At 45.5% G+C, this 18,839-nt stretch overlaps 7 protein-coding genes across 7 annotated transcripts; 5 read left to right on the top strand and 2 right to left on the bottom strand.

Annotated features, from left to right (window-relative positions):
• Positions 1 to 1,012: 1,012 nt before the first annotated feature.
• On the top strand, positions 1,013 to 3,734 carry F4822DRAFT_65906 (choline-sulfatase). Its single transcript, XM_051463828.1, has 4 exons — positions 1,013 to 2,258; positions 2,339 to 2,673; positions 2,732 to 3,307; positions 3,391 to 3,734. Exons 1-4 carry the CDS (start codon positions 1,584 to 1,586, stop codon positions 3,512 to 3,514), a joined length of 1,710 nt encoding a protein of 569 aa, XP_051310085.1. The 5' UTR covers positions 1,013 to 1,583; the 3' UTR covers positions 3,515 to 3,734.
• A 792-nt stretch (positions 3,735 to 4,526) lies between these two features.
• F4822DRAFT_434246 (mediator complex, subunit Med8) lies at positions 4,527 to 5,400 on the top strand (the record flags this gene model as incomplete). Its single annotated transcript, XM_051461977.1, has 2 exons — positions 4,527 to 4,657; positions 4,782 to 5,400. The coding sequence occupies 2 exons, from the start codon at positions 4,527 to 4,529 to the stop codon at positions 5,398 to 5,400; spliced, it is 750 nt and encodes a 249-aa protein (XP_051310084.1).
• Positions 5,401 to 7,119: 1,719 nt separating this feature from the next.
• Positions 7,120 to 8,996, top strand: F4822DRAFT_65841 (uncharacterized protein). The gene has a single exon (XM_051463827.1). It carries the CDS (start codon positions 7,476 to 7,478, stop codon positions 8,718 to 8,720), a length of 1,245 nt encoding a protein of 414 aa, XP_051310083.1. The 5' UTR covers positions 7,120 to 7,475; the 3' UTR covers positions 8,721 to 8,996.
• A 441-nt stretch (positions 8,997 to 9,437) lies between these two features.
• F4822DRAFT_434244 (uncharacterized protein) lies at positions 9,438 to 10,055 on the top strand (the record flags this gene model as incomplete). The annotated part of the gene is made up of 2 exons (XM_051461976.1): positions 9,438 to 9,747; positions 9,802 to 10,055. 2 exons carry the CDS (start codon positions 9,438 to 9,440, stop codon positions 10,053 to 10,055), a joined length of 564 nt encoding a protein of 187 aa, XP_051310082.1.
• Positions 10,056 to 11,048: 993 nt separating this feature from the next.
• Positions 11,049 to 12,444, top strand: F4822DRAFT_419291 (Mss4-like protein). The gene is made up of 5 exons (XM_051459601.1): positions 11,049 to 11,533; positions 11,651 to 11,683; positions 11,758 to 11,803; positions 11,879 to 11,908; positions 12,026 to 12,444. The coding sequence occupies exons 1-5, from the start codon at positions 11,358 to 11,360 to the stop codon at positions 12,320 to 12,322; spliced, it is 582 nt and encodes a 193-aa protein (XP_051310081.1). The 5' UTR covers positions 11,049 to 11,357; the 3' UTR covers positions 12,323 to 12,444.
• F4822DRAFT_419286 (DUF1295-domain-containing protein) lies at positions 12,445 to 14,014 on the bottom strand. The gene is made up of 3 exons (XM_051459600.1): positions 13,559 to 14,014; positions 12,993 to 13,481; positions 12,445 to 12,935 (listed from the first exon to the last, which is right to left on the bottom strand). The coding sequence occupies exons 1-3, from the start codon at positions 13,677 to 13,679 to the stop codon at positions 12,514 to 12,516; spliced, it is 1,032 nt and encodes a 343-aa protein (XP_051310080.1). The 5' UTR covers positions 13,680 to 14,014; the 3' UTR covers positions 12,445 to 12,513.
• A 137-nt stretch (positions 14,015 to 14,151) lies between these two features.
• Positions 14,152 to 18,824, bottom strand: F4822DRAFT_419280 (kinesin-domain-containing protein). The gene is made up of 4 exons (XM_051459599.1): positions 18,092 to 18,824; positions 17,990 to 18,029; positions 17,819 to 17,938; positions 14,152 to 17,748 (listed from the first exon to the last, which is right to left on the bottom strand). The coding sequence occupies exons 1-4, from the start codon at positions 18,135 to 18,137 to the stop codon at positions 14,820 to 14,822; spliced, it is 3,135 nt and encodes a 1,044-aa protein (XP_051310079.1). The 5' UTR covers positions 18,138 to 18,824; the 3' UTR covers positions 14,152 to 14,819.
• Positions 18,825 to 18,839: the final 15 nt, after the last annotated feature.

Here is an 18,839-nt window from a genome sequence, read left to right as displayed (position 1 = left end):
CGTTGTTCCCGTGTTCGTTTCGATTCGCAAAAAGTTTGGTTTGGACGAATCTCGATAGGTGCCCGCACCCACGTTGGTCTGGCTGGCTTACGAAGGGCGTCGAGTCTGGACTTAACTAAGATGTTCCCTGCGTTTCTTTATATTATCAGGTAATGAACAAACGTTGAGGTCAAAGCCTAAAGTGCGGCTGGCGGTCTTGCGCGAAACTGATGGACTCTGACGTGATTGTTGCTGATGTAATTCATTTTATTTTCTTTTTATTAGTGTAGTACTGGTAAGTGAGCTGAAGATTACCTAAATGTTCTGCCTATATACACACGTGCATATACAATTTACAGAATATGTACACCGTCTTATTATACAGTATCAGATATACAACTGTACGTATTCGTACCTATACATTTCCCGGATCAGATAACAAGGTGTCAGTCGATCTTGGGTTGCCATGGGTATCCGTTAGTATGGAATAGTATGGAACATGATGATAGGGAATCGTAATATCCTTACCAGTATCCCCAGATTTCCAAAGGTCATCTTAGTCCGAATACACCTTAACCATTATTCAGACATGAAGAGGTAATAAAGTCGTACTACTGGAACAACTAAAACTGATGAAACCGGGGTACGAGTTCTTTAGCGATGCATAGGTATACATATTGATACGTATACATCTGGGGGTGATATCTTCATGCGGAGTTAAATCTCAACCCCTTGCATTGCCGAGCGAATCATTCACACGACTCAATTCCCAATAGGGGAAGAGACAAGTAAGAAGGTTTATGTTGATTGGTTGACGGAGTGTGGGTTAATTAAACCACGCCGGTCTAGGTATAGTTAAAAAAGACATTGGGGTATTTTTATCAATACCTACATGTATTCAGATAGGTACCGCTGTATTGCTCCACGGGGAAAAAAACCAGCGGTGTCTTTTAGCGCATCTTTCACCATCGTTCGCCATTATCACGCCAACCACGATCCCGATTTAGTTGATCCCACAAACGCACGTTTGTTCTGATATTTTTCGGTTTTATTCGTAACGATGTTTCGATGTTTCCTCAAATATTCCAGGTACCTTAATCCCGGAGGTGTATCATCAGTCTTGGCTTTTTAAATAGTCCTTATTCACCTCGCATTGGTCGATTCCCCCCTTTTTCCCCTTGCAGTCAAGGTCGGATTCCCCATGTATAACCACACAATCAGATCCGACTGGTTCGTATTGTTACTCGTAAGCGGTTGCGTTTTAGCCAAACTCCACGATCTTCAATCTCCGAGAATAGGCAGACCAAAACTACAGTCAGGCAAGCAAGAGACTGTCGGAACTATCTCGCGCTAATTTGACCTAGAATCTCCTTTTTACTTAATCCTCTTTGTTTCCTCTCTTCTTCTTCCTCTTCTTCTACCTTAACTTCTCCTATTTTCATACTTAATAGCAACAACCTTTCCTGTTGTTGTGGTTCTTAAATAAGGCTGTACTAAGTCCTCTCAACTCTACTTTACCTAGTCTTGTTCAACTTCTCTTAGTCTATTACTCTTTTGCTACTCTGTAGCCTATTCAATACAATTATAGTCTTAAACTTAACATAATGGCTCCTGATATCGATTCTATGCCTCGTTCGGGGCCAACGCCTAACGGTTCTCACCAAACGGCAGCCCCAGCAACCAACGGTGTTAATGGCACCAATGAATCTTCTGAGAAACTCCCAAACATCCTTTTCCTCATGGCGGATCAATTGGCTGCCCCCCAACTAAAGATGTACAACCCAGAATCACAAATCAAGACTCCTAATCTTGATGGACTAGCAGCAAAGTCTGTTCAGTTCGACTCGGCTTATTGCCCTTCGCCACTTTGCGCTCCTTCGCGCATGAGCTTGATCTCTGGTCAATTACCCATGAAGATCGGGGCCTACGACAATGCTTCACAAATAGGAAGCGATGTGCCTACTTACGCGCATTACTTGCGTCTTAAGGGTTACCACACTGCTCTAGCTGGTAAAATGCACTTTGTCGGAGATCAACTCCACGGCTACGAGACTCGTCTTACTAGCGATATCTATCCTGGAGATTTCGGTTGGGCTGTCAACTGGGATGAACCGGATAGACGATTGGAGTGGTACCATAACTCAAGTTCTATTCTCCAAGCGGGAGCTTGTGTTCGAAGCAACCAATTGGACTATGATGAGGAAGTTATGTACAAATCTACTCAATTCTTGTACGACCAAGTTCGTGAGGGCCCGGATAAGCGACCTTTTTGCTTGACGGTATGTAACCAACAGAACAACCCCTCCTTTTAGTCTCAATGCAATTATAAGCCACTGACTAACAGCTATCGTTACCACAGGTCTCACTTACTCACCCCCACGACCCCTACACGATCGAGGAGAAGTACTGGGATCTATATGAAGATGTTGATATCGCCTTACCAAAGGTTAAGATACCCAAAGAAGAACAAGATGCGCACAGCAAGAGATTGATGAAAGTGTGCGATCTCTGGGATGAGAACTTCACAGATGATCAAATCAAACGAGCTCGGCGAGCATACTATGGTGCCGTCAGTTACGTTGATGATTGCATTGGGCGCATTCTTCGCGTATTGAAGAATTGCCGTCTAGACGAAAACACGATCGTCGTCTTCAGTGGAGACCACGGTGATATGCTCGGGGAACGTGGACTTTGGTAAGTCGCAAGATAACAAGCGCATGCGAAGAGGGGTCAATGCTAATGGCTCTTTCAGGTATAAGATGAGTTACTTCGAGTCATCCGTACGAGTACCTCTATTGATCTCCGATCCCCGACGGTTCACCCCTCATCGGGTTACACAGAACGTGTCAACTCTGGACATCCTTCCGACGCTATGCGATTTGGTGGGAACGCAACCGATACCCGGCCTGCCGATGGACGGTCTTTCTCTACTTCCCCACCTTGAGGGAAGAGAGGGTCATGATACCGTGATCGCCGAATACACAGGTGAAGGAACCATTAGTCCTTACATGATGATTCGAAGGGGACCTTGGAAATACATCACATGTCCAACCGACCCCCCACAACTATACAACCTTGAACGAGATCCTCTTGAGCTTGTCAACTTGGCGCAGCTCGTAAACAAGACAGAAGCATTGACGCCTGAAGAAGAAGAATCCAAGGCCAAGTTTGAGAAATTCGAGGCCGAAGCAAAGGCACGTTGGGACTTCGAAACCATCACTCAACAAGTATTGTTGTCACAACGGACACGAAGACTTGTGTGGGATGCTTTGAACAAGGGCAAATTTGAAGCGTGGGATTATAACCCAGGCGACAACGGCACTTCCAAGTAAGCTAAACTCCTCTTGAAATTATTGATTGTTGTCACGCGACTAGAAACAAGGAACTATAAGCTAACTATTTCTTGTCAAGGTACATCCGATCCTTCTTACCTCTTGACGATCTAGAGCGTAGGGCTAGATTCCCACCTGTTGATAAGTACGGCCGGGAAGCTAGAGATGTGTTCATCGACCAAGCCGGCTCGCATGGTGAATAAGTCGGCTACGCTTATCTAACCGCTCTTACGTTATGAAAAATGATACAGGCCTTACACTAGGCGGGGGGTTATTGAATTGGGGGGCATTAGGTGGTGATGCATTTTCGCAAGGCGTCCACACATATTTGAGGACTACCTTTATTATTAGGTAAATTTTGCGGTGACATTTGGGACTATTCAGGGATATTTTAGCGATGAGTTATGGGCGCATGATATTATTTTTTCCCCCTACCTAACCCTTCTTTTTTTTTTTTTTTTTTTTTTTTATGATGAAGAAAAAATGCGCTAAAGATACCTATATACCTGCACTGCACTTAGATACCTAGCTGGCTATCACCTATCTTTCGCTTCTTCCTTTTCTTATTCTTGCATCGATCTACAGTAGGATCGAGAATGGAAATAATCGAAAATAAAATCAAATTCGGTATTTTAAATCCGCATGACTATTTTTTTTTGGTTATCACATGTAGGTAATAAAGTAATGAAGTATCAATTCAAGTGGGTACGACGTCAGTGGACCCTGAAAATCATGGATCCCCTTGATAAGAGCCCCTCCTAAAAGTTCGTTACGTAGTATTCGGCTATCGGTGCTAGGGGGGTAGTATTTATGAGGTGGAGGGGGTGTAGACTTAATCAATGACGGGAGAAAACCGTCCGTTGGTTGCGTTGAAAATGCGAAAGTGCAAAAATGCAAGTGCGGAAGGCTCCGTATTTTTACTGTGACTGTACTTCTCCGTATGTACCTAGATACTTTAGTACTAGCACTAACCTTAATTGATTGGAGAACAATCACCCCCCATCACAAAGCTGAATCCACTCATTTTCATTCAATCAATCACAATCCATCATACAATAGCTCTTTCAATCGACATCGCATTTAGAAATTCCCATCCACACCTCTTCCCATACCAAGATACCGACATAATCCATGTAAATCACTTGAATATTTGGGTCTATCAATTTTAACGTCGATACACTATTTATCGGTCTTGACTTACCCAAATTCATCATAATGGCATCCGTAGGCCTCAGCGATGCCGAGTTTAGGACTCTCGATTCGACACGCCACCGACTTTCGCAAATATCTAGTAGTCTTGCAAGTCTCAAGGCCGATGTCGTCGCAAGTAGACCCCTACCTAGCTTGTACGTATTTCCTCCCTTTCCCTGCTTATCTCGTTTCGCTTCCATGCTTCAAGTACCAGTTATCTTCGTTGGTTACGTAGTCTCTCTCCACTTACTGACGTGTCGCTATCGCGTCGCATCACAGGGATTCTCTTCAACGCCAAAGCGATGTCCTGCAAACCAATATTCAGAGTCTGATGGAAGTCTCCCCGAACGTTGCCGAATTGTTCTCCCATCTCGTCGTACACCCGTCTACCAATTTCCCCGGTCGAACGCAGGAGATGATACTCCTACAGTTACTTCGCAAGAAACCCGAGCCTGATGTTGCGACGGCTATGGATGAGGGGAGAAAGATGGTTGCGGAATTACCACCCACTTCAGATCTCTTAAACGGAGAAGGAGGAGTCGGAAAGGGTCCCCAGGACGAGTTGGAAAACATATGGGAATCGCGACGGAATTTCTTCAATACTCGTATCATGGATTACGTTACTACCGAAGCCGAAGATATGTTTACTGAAGAAGAACGTCAGTTAGGCATCGAGAACGTACGAACGGGGCTGAAAAGGTCGCTTGAGGAAGATGAGGAAGATGAAGATGAAGACGAGGAAGAAGGCGAGGGTGAGGATGAAGATGATGATGTGATGGTCATCGACCGCCCACCGCCTCCACCAGCACCCGGAGTTAAGACGCAAGAAGTTGAGGGCGTGGTGCTGGAAAATATCATGCGGTTCGCGTCAAGAGGAGAATTCGTCCCTACTCGTTAAGGCAACTCCGCTCTCATTCTCCACTTCCCACGTTGCGATGTTTTCTATCGAATCGAGGGGGGAAGTGGAATCCCGGTTGACATGATGGCGTCCACGAGTATTATATGCCATAAGTCTTATATGATGACCTTACGAAAAGTCCACATATTTCTTCTGCCGATGACGGTTATATGGGGCAACGAAAAGTGTTACCTGGAAGCCGGAAGCGAGTTTCCTCATTAGGAAAATACCTTTTCATGATGCCCACAACATTCATGGTTTCATGATAATTCTCCAATGTGCGATATTCGCCCAGAAATCGGAATATTGCCTACCTGAGAGGGATTATCGAAGATGACCATCGGCGATGTTACCCGACACTGGCCGATAATATTGCGATCTCGGCCTTCTCAGCGAGTGGATGACAAAGATGGGAATAAGCAGTTAATTGCACAATAACAGGTACTTGAACTTTTACAACTATCGATTGTCCTTTTCCCCTCGTCAAACGTCAAAAACTAATTACATGAGTAAGCAACAACAGTGTGTAACTGGTCCTTAATTTCTCTTTTTTCATTCATTCTTCTTGAGCCTCACTGGTATGGTACGGGATGTAAGCCGCGAGATATAATCTAGATTGGGATTTCCATAAGCACAATCCCACCCATGATTAGCCACCGGTCTACAAGTCCGGTCACGAACGCAGTTTTGTGTTACCCTTTCAGCCTTGTTAGAGGCCATTCTTGACTCTACGTAAGCGCCGCAACGGGTCTGACTACATGAGATATCTATGCAATACGTACGCTCGTTTTCGTTGAGCTGAACGTATTGTTCCTTTTAGGAATACCGAACGCAGCCCGATGTACGGAATTGACGTGGGGGAAGATGAAATCAATTCCAACAAGTGACAAGTGAGCAATTCTCGTCTATGTGTTGGAAAGCGATTCCGAAACCAACGTAGCCTATATTTTATATATCCCGGATCGATATCATATGTAAAAATGAAGTGTCGTTTTCCGCCTTTTCTCGTTTCTCAAGACAGCACGAATCCTTTATATGCAACAATACCTAAGCGAACGCAAGCTCATACGTGTTTTAATTCATACGGGGGTAAGATGAAAAAGGGAAAAGGAAAACCAATCGGATTAAACCATAGGAAGGTCAAGAATTCGTATCATTCGCTGAGTCCAACAGATCCGAAAAGCTGACTCGCAGATTCGTACCCTGCTAACCTGTCCGCCGTCGTATTGCCGTAACCAAGAAAAATGCAAATGATGACAGGAGTGGGTGCTGACGGAAAACAGGATTGCTTTTTCTTCTCTTTCGCTCTCCAACGAAGCAACGCACGCGTGTGACCAAAAACGAATGGGGGAGGGTTTCTCCATTGTAAGCTTATGTTATATTCGCATATTCGCAAGCGGGTTTTCCCACGCCCTTTTTGACCCTCTTATATGGTACTTCGTCATAACCGGTTTCCCGACCCCCTTTCGTTGCTGACGAATTCGTTTCTGATTGGTTCGTCGTATCCAAGTTTATTTGTTGGCGGTCAACCAGGCCAAGTTATATCTTACTAAACCGTGTCTAGAATTACACTTGCCTACGTTGTACGGGCTGAAATTGCCAAATGAATTGGGTACAAGAGGAAGTAAATGGGGAAAAGGAGAGAGAGGTGAGGGGGTTTATGCGCGCGACTTACAACCTAGCTGAGATCGACGAGGGATCGTCGTTTGGTATTATATATCCGGTGTATACCTTCCCGCTCTTCTAGAAAGGAAAGAAAAAAAAGAAAGAAGGAAGTGAGAAAGTGGAAGAGAGGTAGGACATAAGAACGTTCTTACTTACCTATACCTATTACCTACTGTTACTTCTTTTTAGAAGTAATTTCTCTATTCTCTATTCCACTTTCTATAAATAATATCATTAGACTTGATGTTAGGTTAGGCATATAGTCTAATCCTTCTATTTATCTATATTCCTTTCTCACTTCATTTGTCTATTAATAATTAGACCTTTTTCATTACTCCAATGATATAACCAATCGAAATCAACCTTATAACACAGAAACGTCGAATTATACTATAGAAGGAAGAAAAATCATGCATGAAGAACCATTCGACGGGGATTGCGGATGGCAGGGTGGAAATGTCGGGCCGTGGGGGCCGGCCGATTGCGGGGAACCAACACCCGTTACCATCTCCGTTGACGATGATGACGACGACAACAACATTATTCCCAACCTTACCAATTTCACCAACAAATCCAATCCTACCACTATAACCAACAATCTCGAATCCGTACCCGAATCTACTTCTAAAAGTCTCCAAATTTCCTACCGGGATAGGGAAACCCTAAGCGAATTCGAAGCACTCATGCTCGGCGAATTGTCTAACGACGGATCTTCGGAAGACGACGATATGGAATCTTCGGGCGCTAGTTCGGCCGACGACGATGCATCTTCTTCAGCGTCAGCTTCGTATTTTCCGTTTATGGAATTACCGCTTGAGATCCGATTACAAGTATATCATTGGTTACACCTTATGAACCCGATCCGGTTGACGCAATTCGCGCCTTGGTACCCGATTCCGATCGTAGGTGCGTATTATGTCAAAGCTGTGACATTGGATTTAGCGCGGAATAGACCTAGACGGGATTCTGCAATTGGTACGGAGGAGGGGGAGGGAGATGTGGAGGAGGTCCCGTTGAAGGCGAATATTCCGACGGTCCCGCTGCTTTCGCCTTGGCGCCCGCATTGCTGTATGCCTACTGCGATGCTTAGAGCCAATCGACAGGTTTATTATGAGAGTCGGGGTCTGCCGTTTCAGGAGAATGAGTTTGTGTTTGTGAATTGGTTCGCTTCGGGGCTTTGGGCTGCTAGGTCGTTTATTAGGGGATTACGACCTTGGCAGGCGCAGACTATGCGGTATGCAAGGCTTGAGCTATTGTCGAGGGATTTGTTGGGGAGGTATGCGGAGGATTGGAGGGAGTTGTGTGGTGTCTGGAGTGCTGGGCTCAGAGGCTTGAGATTGAAGATTCTTGGCGGAGGGGGGGCTAGTGCGGGTGGTACGGGAGCTGGTGGTGTATCGTGGGTTGTTGCTGGATCACCACAGAGAGGTGCGCCGACCGTGAGGGTGTGGGATAATGAGGATAAGGCGGAGGAATGGATTGAGAACGGTCTCAAGCGATTGAAACGACTTCGATGTCTTGAGGTTGAGCTGTCGGTCGCAGATTGGGACGATAAAGCTAAAGTAGATTGGTGTCGATGTCTGGAGGAAGCTGTGAACGAATCAAAGGCCGACGGAGAGCGGCATGTTCGAGTTTCCTGCGTCGAGAGAAAGACCTAGGACTGGGAAAGATACATACGTCATTCGAGATCAGGGGGTTATCATTAGTTATGAGCACATTAGACGGCAACTGTGAATTTGGAAAGGGGAGTTGCGACAGGATAAAGGGCCTATAAACACGGCGTTGCCTGGGGGGTATATTTTAGACGGTTAATACTAATAATCACTCTGCACTGCTATTTGATTTTCAGTACCATTTTTCCTTCTTTCCAGTTGAATGATTAGATGGTTAGGTACTTTTCCTACCTGTACTGTGAATCTGACCAGTAATACGCCGAGTTCCCTTGTTCACAGTTGGCCTGAGCAAAATCACAGTGCAAACCGAAATAAGTGAATTACATTGACCCATCACCTTACGTCTTGAGTCGTTCTTTCTGTTCACCTTCCTCTATTTTTTCTCTACTATTTAAATCGCCCTCGTCCATTAAAATCCCTTCTAGAATTTCTTACCTAGAATATTGGCCTTTCTACCTAGGTAATTTTCATAACGGCGCCCACCGCGTTATTCTTCCCTAGTTGATTTTTCCTACAAAAGAACGCCGCGATTTTTCACAAGATACATCTCTTGTGCATTCAATCATCCTTTTTTTTTCGTCGATTCTTTGCAAGGAGCAACATTAGGACTAGTTGTCCGCCGTTCGCCAATACAAGTCGTCGAGAAAATCACCTATAGCCACCACCTACAACAAAACTATCACCGGTCGCACCATAGGCACAATGGACTTCTCGTGGGTTTCTGCAATCTTTTCCGATACGGCTGCCAATTTCCCCGAACTCACTAAAGCAATCCTAATCGTTGCCATTTCGTTGGGTATGATTCTCATCTGGGCGGCCGCCATTGAAACCTTCTACGAGGACATCGCTCAATTTGAACGCCAAAATGAGGACCAACCCGTCGCTCCCATGACCATCCTTCGCGAAAAGCTCGAGCTTATCGATGTAGTCCGTTTCTTTGCGAAAGGATGCGCATGCATCATCATCTCTATTTTCATCATCCCCATCCTGATCCTAGGCGAGGTTGACAAGCGTTAGGTACGCTCGTCGCGCCAGGAGACGGAGGAGCCACCTGACACTCTGCAAGGACTCTTGGAAATGTTTGAGGAGGATGATCGTTATATGATGTCGAGAGAGCAGATGCATGAAATTCTGGACATGATGAAGCGTGGCCGCAAGAGACGTCTTTCCGAAATTAGCGAGGCTGATGAGGAGCGCAGCATGGACTATGATGACGATGATGACAAGGACGGCGAGGACGGCGATGATGGAGATGATGGAGATGACTCTGGCACCACCTTTACTCCCACCGACAACACTAATGATGAAGATGAAGCCTAAGGGTAGGAGGAATGGAGTGCACTAGAGGGGATAGAGTGGCTTATGGAACTAGTAAGGACCACGGTTTATGATGAAAAGGGAAAAGCCGAAGGAGACACTTGCTAGTTTGCTGTCCGGCGGGAAGCTCTATGGACTTAAGGATCGGTCACTCCTCTTCTTCCTTTCTTGACCTAGAAAAAAGCTTTACGACAACGGAATCTTCTAACATATTCGCCCTCTCGACATCGACATCGCGATTTCTCGTTAATACATCAGCATTTGCCTCCGAAAGATTCTACTTTGCATCTCTGCGACATTCGGCATGGTTACGGCTTGTTGACCAGGGATTGCTGTCATACACCCACAGGAGGATATGAGGTTGTCATTTCGATTCTTCGGTGGTAATAGGAAGGCGACCTAGTCAATACATACTTATTCTTCCCCCATCGTAGCTTTTTCTTACTCTTGTGACACTGCTAAGGTACCACGTGATCTCACCAACACTGAAGTCCTCACACGGTTAGAAATGAAGCAACGTAATTTCCAATTCAACACTTCCTATTGAGGAATAGATAGGACATTCGTATTTCGTGATATATGATATCTCGTAGACCCATGGAAATGAAACGCCCAACCATGTGACATCGCGTCCTCGCTTTCTAGACAAGGTGAATGAGTCACACTTGGCGCACGGTGAGGGGGAGAAATAACGCGTTATCGTGATGTCATATAACGAATCCTCTTAATTGAGCGGTGAATTAAATAAATCTATCGATTGTAATTACTATTAATAATAAGTAGTAACAATTGGCTTCTTGGAGAATTGAATTGGTATTTTAGAGGAATAGACGGTAAAGTATCGAAGATAAATAAATTAAGGAAGAAGGAACGTGTCCGAAATGTACCTATGATGGTATTATAGGGCTGATGACTAATACGGCATGGTCAATCTAAGATATGCGGGGGATCGAATACAGCTACTAAAGTAAAATCTCCACCTGCTTCGGGGCCGCTACCGTACTTTCGCTGATTTCGCATTGCCTAATTTCTCCTAGTTTCAAGATTCGAGGCTGAGCATTATTTCTTTCTCCACCGAGTACTTATTTACTTATCGTTGACTCAACTTCTTGTTGGTGCTATATTGTTGTTGTCGTGGTATATATTTATTAATAATTCTTCTCTTCTAACCTAGTATCCTCAGGCTCTCAACTATTCCAAGCTTCTCCCGCCTGAATTTAGCGCGTGTATTGGATATCACGATACTGGCTTCAACAGCCCAAGAATTTGTACCTCGCGGCCAAGAAACATATTATCAGATCAAATATGGACGCCCGTTGTCAATGTGGCGCCGTTTCGTTTAAAACACCCCTCCCGGAACCACTTGCGCTCTACATTTGCCACTGCGCCGAGTGTCGCCGTCAAACTAGCTCCGCCTTTGGCACCTCCGCCATCTTTCCCCGATTCCCATTACCAAAAGCTGAGTTACTCTCCTGCTATTCGTAGGTTCTTCTGTTCCTCTCATTACCACAGAAAGCGAGGGGATTTCGATCCTAGTCGTATTTGGATACGTGGGTTGTTGGTGGATTTAAGACGAATAGCTGACTGGCATGTGACAGTCGTCCGACCTCTTCAGGGCATACTTTATATTGGTAAGAGTCACACTTGAATATTTGGGTTTATGACTTCCCGAGCGACTCTAAATCGACTAATGGCTCTTCTCTAGTTACTTCTGCCGAGCCTGCGGGTCTAGACTTCTCCATACGACGCCAGTACGTCTCGTCTGTTACCTAGCTGCCCAGGCAGTAGCACACGCGGAACATAAGCACTAATGACTAATCTTGCAGGGTAAAAATGTTGTCTCTATAAAAGGAGGCGTAAGTACCCCATCTTGCATTTACCTCTTCGTCCCACCGTCCTTTCCTGGGCTGGACTTTAATTTTTCTCGAAAAACCATCTGTGACTGTTAACATACTAACACCAATCATCCATAGTGCATTGAAGGATTAGACTGGACACGCGCAATCCATATATGGACCAAATCTGCCATGGTCCCAATTCCCGAAGGGTCAGAATCATACTCAGAAGAACCATCTGAATCAGATTACTGCGGTTCACAAGAATCTCTCGACCAACCTCCTGACGCAGCGGGAATACTTACGGGTAGTGGAGGAATACCCACAGCGGCTGATTATGCGGGAGCTATTCCCCCTAACCGCGTGAGGGGTGCTTGTGAATTGAGTGGGAATTTAAGTGGTGGGACAGTATCAGATAAGCCATTCTTCGGATAAGAAGCGTTGATGATTATGTTAGTTGAGAGACTTTCTTTCGCCGATGGCAACAGGCGCGTCACGAAGATGTAGGGGAATACCATCTAGTGATATGTATATATATATTTATATTTTTTTACAATTATTTAATACCTTATGAACTAAAATCACAAAAGCGCACCCTCATCATAATACTCCTACTTAAACATTCTCTAAACATTCTCCCTTAATGGCTCCCCACTCTGTCGGTCATTGGTGGGGGAAATCCGATGCTGCCCCTCTTCCGCCGCTTGCTGATCCTTGGTGACATCTGAATGCTTGGCCGGGTCGAATACGTAAATAGGAAACTCAAGGAATATAGTCCTCTTGATGATAGTAGGAAGTTTCTCATAGATCTCAGGAGGGAATGGGATGAGTATACTAGTACGGTTCAAGTATCGCTGATAAGCATCCCATTTCGTTCCGTCCTCATATCGCTTCTTGGCACCTGGTCGTTCGGATAGTGATAAACCCGAGACGAATAGAATCAGAGTGAGGAGGAAGAAAGGTCCCAAAATGGAGGCGTAGAGCGCCTTGTACGCACTCCCTTGGACGGAGCCATCTGCGGCTGGCGAGACACAGATCATGTAGATCCCTTAAACATTGCTAGTTAGTGATTTCCTTTGTAGCCTGTGAAACACAGAAAACTCACCGAATTGAATAATAATCTCGCCAAAATAATTCGGATGCCGGCTCCAAGCAAAGAACCCCTTATCACAGACACCGAATCCATTGTCGTTCTTGCGCCAGATATACCTCTGCGTATCGCTCACAGTCTCCATGATAAAACCCACCCCAAATAGCACCGTACCCGCGATATCCCTCGCAGTGCCGAAATGTGCCTGGTGCGCGGCATACGAGCGTACAGCGGGGGAGTTGAGAATAGTGATAGGTAGTGAAACACTCCATACCCAGATCATTTGGAATAGCCAGAAACCGAGGAATGCGAATAACCTTTCGCGTGTTCCGTCGAATCGGTCATCTTTACCTGTTTTGAGGACACGGTAAAGAAGGAAGATTGAAAGACGTAGACCCCATGCGATGATAAATACCGATGCGATTATTTGGCGTGGATCGGGGTGCTGGCTGAGGCAGAGTGTAAGGATAGCTAGCACGACGAAGTTGGTGCCGCCTGCGAAGTCTGTCTTGTTGTTAGCGATTGATTACTACGGGATGAAATAAAGATGTGTAGATCTGGGTAGAAGTTGATGGATTTACCTGTTATCTTGTCGAACTTGAAGCTGAATGCGACCACAAAGAAGAGCAGCTGGTACCCGAGCGTCACAAGCAGTGTGATAGCCAGGTAGTAATCATCGAGGACGTGAATACCGCCCGCCATTTTGAAACACCCGAATTTGAAGTTGTAAATATTCAAATATAGTATTAAAAGGTAAGAAGATAGATTTCTACCGTCGTGATGCTAGGATGCAGGCTGGGGATTTTATATGAATCGCGCTTGAGCATCAAACAAATGGAGGAAAATCATGAAACGCTGCACAGGCAAAAGAGGAAGTGAAACGCATTGTAACTATACGATTCCATCCTCCACGGCTTGACGTTTTCCGATGTTTAAATCAAATAGTTTCATTTTCATTGAACCAAGTCTATTAATTACTACAAGAGATACAAATGTGAAAAAGGGGAGATGTAAGATGAATCATGACAATAGTTACGTACCTAGGTACCTAATTCGATGGTTGCGATAAGAAAAGGTCCCTGAAAATCGCCAAGCTTTAGCGTATCTAGACGCTAGATTATAGTGGTTGAACAAGGATTAGGTCGGCGTTTTTGGAAGGTACGTTAAGCCCTACGACGTCATTATCGTTCTTTTTCTAGAGGGGTCTACGGCGGCCAACCAAAAACCGAGTAACAAAGTAGAATAATCAATCCATCAAATCGACGCAACAAACGGAATAATCTGGATTTCTGCACGCAGCATTGTTTTGATTTCTCAATCTTAAACTTGTAAATAATGAACGCCGAGATTCTTCATTTATTTTTCGTCGCGAGTGAATATGCGACGCCGTGTCGCGCACCTGTCGCAAAGAATGTATCACCAGCATCGCAATCATCTACATCATCGTATGAACAAATTATCATGCATTACTTATTGAATAACCTCATAGCCCAAGGTACGAAGACCCTAATCTCCTAATGGATACAGAAGAAGAAATATTGAATACATCAGAATCAAAAAAAGTACAACAACTCCGAAAACTTCCTTCCTAACCGACCGACTAGATGGGTTTGATAATGATGATGGTATGAGAAAACGAAGACCTAAACGCCTGTCTGCTTCTCTGTGTCAGAAGACCTGCCGGAAAGACAAGAAAACAAGAACTTCAGCAATTTGCAATGCCATCTATAAACTCCTGCGAAATCCCTTGATCATTACTCATCTTCACCCTATTCATCGGGTTTTCATCAGGCATCCTATTGACAATCATCACCAATTTCTCGACTTTCAATTCGGCTCAACTTAACGCCAAGCCAAGCTACCTCTTTCCTTTCGAGCACCAGCACCCGCCATACCCGCACTACCAATAGTAATACGACGTCCACGGTTGTTATCTCGCCTCTCGCTTGGGCTAGTCATAGCTCCCGGACCTCGAACGCTGCTGCTAAGGTTCATTCGTCGAGCCTGTCCCGGGGTGAAGGCCTTAGATTCACGCATTTCCGGAGGTGAGCAGCTGATGGGAGGGCTTCTACGTCTCTCAGCACTGCCACGTCGGAGTCGTGAAATACCATTGGTGCTCGAAGAGAGTGGACCCGAGTAACTGTTGCTAGCCTTGTGCGTACCGCCGAGAGCTCCAATTGACGACACCCTTCTAGAGGTCGCAACGGGTCCGGTAACGCTTCCTGCTAGGGTAGATAGACGCTTAGGTCGCTTGCTTGCATGGATAGCTGACCGAAGCTTGGACGTGTCAATGATAGCAGACGTTTCTGAATCAGATGATGGTGGTTGGTTCTCATCCGAAGACGAGACAACACGAGGCATCGGAATTGATGACGGACTGAGAGATGAAAGACGAGTCTTGGGAGAGCTGATGTTACCAGCTCTAGACACATCAAGACTTCGCAAAGGACTAGGTTTATCCTTTTCTTCACCATCAGACGAAGACGCAAGGTTAAGAGAGATTGTCGGAGGAGTGGGTGAACCACCGCCTACATCCGACGGGCGAGCCTTGGACAAGAATCCAGCTTGGAATCTGTTAGGCTTCGCAGCAGGTATGCTTGACGTTTCGGGGATAGTTAGAGAAGGACTTGACTCATCCGAAGAACTATCCTTGTTCAAGTTGAACGGGATCGAAGAAACATCTGGCATTGGTTTCTCGGGCGAATTACGAGTAGGTGAAGATTCAAACTTCTTAGGAGTCTTCTCGAAATCAGCCAGAGTACCTGACTCGCCATCATCATCACGCCATCGTACTACACGCTTCGAAGGAGACTTCTTCTTGACTGGGGTGAATGATACACCCTTGCGCGCATTGAGTACTTTACGACGTCGGGGTGAGCCTCTAACTGGGGAACCGGACATCTGAGTTGGTTGAGCTGCTACAACTGCTGCTAGCTGCGGATTAGGAATTGGCTTCAGAGCATCCTTTCCTAGGCTAGCCGTCTTCTTTCGCTTCGGAGTACCACGTTTCGTAGGTGGGAATGCTTCAACGGGCATCTTGGCACCATCGGGCTTGACTACCTGAGCGGTAGCCGTGAAACCGGTCTCTAGTAGACGGTGGATGAGACTCTTGGCGTGGGCGACGGCTTCTTCCTCGCTCATATTAATCGTCTCCGAAAGCGAAGCAAGGATTTCGAATTGCGCAGTTAGAAGGACTTGCATGATTCCTGCATCGCCCGCCTTATCTTGTTCGAGGACTTCGCGATCAGCTTCCCTGGCGAAGTTGGCCTTCCACAATTCCGCTTCTCGAGTTAAGCTTTCGACTTCACCATTATCCACCGTATGACCTTCTCCTGCAGGTAACTGGTTGATACTATGTTGGAGAGCTCCGTCAATAGCGCGTTCCCAATTCATCTTACTCAACCTTTGGTGGATGTGTTGTCGGCTATCCTCGAGTTCTAGCTGAATACCTAAAGCCGTCTTGCGCATCGTTGTTAGGTTCGGCGGCATCGAGTCTTCGTCTTCTCTTGCATCACAAACCGCATCGAATGCTGCGATCCAAGATGACAATAAACCGATACGACGCTCGATACCACGTTGCTTCTTCATTAAATTCACCTTCTCTTGCCGCTCTGGCATCGAGTTTTCGTACGCTGTCTGAATTCTCTGAACTCCTTCCTTGACGGACCAACTCTTCTTTTCTAGTTGCTTCTGGAACTTGGCAAAGAAAATCTTCTCTGCATCTTTCTGTTGCGCCTTCAATTCGTTGATTAACGCCATTTGCTCGTCGATCTTGACCAAGAAATCCTTGACGTGTCGGTTGACATTGAAGACGTTTCGAGTAACCTTGGTTTGGATGTTCTTGGCTCGGTTGGCATATCGAAGAGTATTCTGGGTTTCATCAAAGTGCGCACTTGAAGGACTAACACAGACGATCATCACCGTTTTGCAGTTACCACCAAGGGAAAACTTCAACAGTCGTGTCAACTTGCTGTTTCGGTATGGCACATGGTTTCGTTTTCGAGGGTCGCACAGCGCATTGATACAGCTACCCAATGCAAGCAATGACTTATTAATGTTGGCACCCTCCATTAGTCGTTCGCCTCGGTTCTTGGTAGCACTAGCTCGTTCGCTACCTGCAAGATCGATAATACTGAGAGTGGCCATGGTGTGAGGCTCGTTGACAGCTGCGTTGCGGTCTTTTTGAGCGACATTAATCTGAAGGACGGCGTGTGATCGAGAAGAAGTGGCATTCGCTTCTGTTGGCGAAACCGTTCGATATTCATTCCCTTGAACAATCATGTCCATAACCTCCTGAACATCCTTAGGGTGGTGACTAGTGAGTCCAGACACCGTGACAGCTTGGTTGGAATCCTCACGGAGCATCAATCCCTGCTTGCTGCCTCCTGGGACCAACAAATCTCTGATGGTCTCGTTATAGATCTCCAAATACGATAAAGAGATCTCGGTGTGTTTCTCATCACTACGCTCGGCAATTTTCTCGAAGAGTTCTTGCATCGTCAGAAAAATAATGCCGGGCATCTGCGACGTTCCGGTAATGGTATGCGTCTTTCCGCAACCTGTAGCGCCGTATGCGAATACGGTCGCATTATATCCATCGAGTACACTATCCAACAATGTCTTTGTTGTTGCTTCGTAGACTTCTGTTTGGGAGGTGTTTTCGTCGAATATTCGGTCGAAGGCGAAGACTTGGTCCTTGACTTTCTTGCCATTAGGTACTACGGATCGTGAAAATCTTTGGACAGGGTTATCTTCCGGAGGATCGAATACTCTATAATACGGTTGTCAGCGAGTCATCTCGAAGAAAACACTAAAACAGACACCAATGGACGAGTACTTACAAGCATCGGTCATCGACCACTTTAATAACGGATCGGATTCCACTCTGCTTCAGTTTCGGTGTAGGAGCTGCGGCTAGAGAGCCATCTCCTAGGAATACCGTGCCATCGTCATTTCGTTGCCTACACCGATATTAGCATCGCCATACTTCACTATCTTCGAGGTCGACATACAATTGTGCAGCTTCCCGGATTGTGAAAGGTCGAACTCGGACTATTCGAAACATTAGAATCCTCCTCCATACACCGCGCGATACAATTATGTTGGTGTCTTACCTGCGACCGTGATGGAAGATGCACCAGGGTCTTTGAAAGAAGCCATCCTGGATGCTTCTGTATGTTGTGTTCCTTCTCGACAATACTCCCTCTACGACGTCTCAAGATTAATCTATGATCGCCGACATAAACAATCACAAAATATTAAGAATAGCTGTGATGGGAACGGCGAAAGAATGAAACACTGGTAGTAATTTTCAAACTCCAAATTACGCCAGCAGCAATGATGTTTCTATTGCTAGTGTTCGTCAATAACGAACGTGGTTGGATTCTTGTGTAATGAATGGCGTCCTTATTTTGATATGGCGTAGTTTAGTCGTGTATGTACTTGTAGTGGAGGAAATCAGATCAAGTACGGCGTACGACGTAAGAAAATAAAATAAAAATCAGTCGTCATAAGGGGAGCTACTACCTTAAGGTTATGCACGGCGGGTCGGTAGCTTCTATCTATTATTGACCGAAAGAAAAATAAGGTGTGTTGATTTTTTTTGGTACTGGAAAGTTGACACGGCAACCGGCACCTACCACTTTGCTAGTGTGGCAGCCTCAGCTAGCTGTTAGTGGTGTTAGTGGGGCATCAACAGAGGGTTCTTCGCTAATGATTGGTCGCTAATAGCCCAGCAGGCTTAAGTACCCCAGAATTCCTGTTTCAGTGTGTTTAGACCAATTAAAATCGTCGGTGTGGGCGCTATGGTAAACACTACCAAATTTACTACGCCGTACATCATAAAAATGATAGTGATGATTC

Source organism: Hypoxylon trugodes (assembly GCF_022578975.1).
Source record: "Hypoxylon trugodes strain CBS 135444 unplaced genomic scaffold F4822scaffold_10, whole genome shotgun sequence".
Classification (NCBI taxonomy): domain Eukaryota; kingdom Fungi; phylum Ascomycota; class Sordariomycetes; order Xylariales; family Hypoxylaceae; genus Hypoxylon; species Hypoxylon trugodes.
Note: the sequence above shows the minus strand (reverse complement) of the source record. Positions and strands in the feature narration are given on the sequence as shown.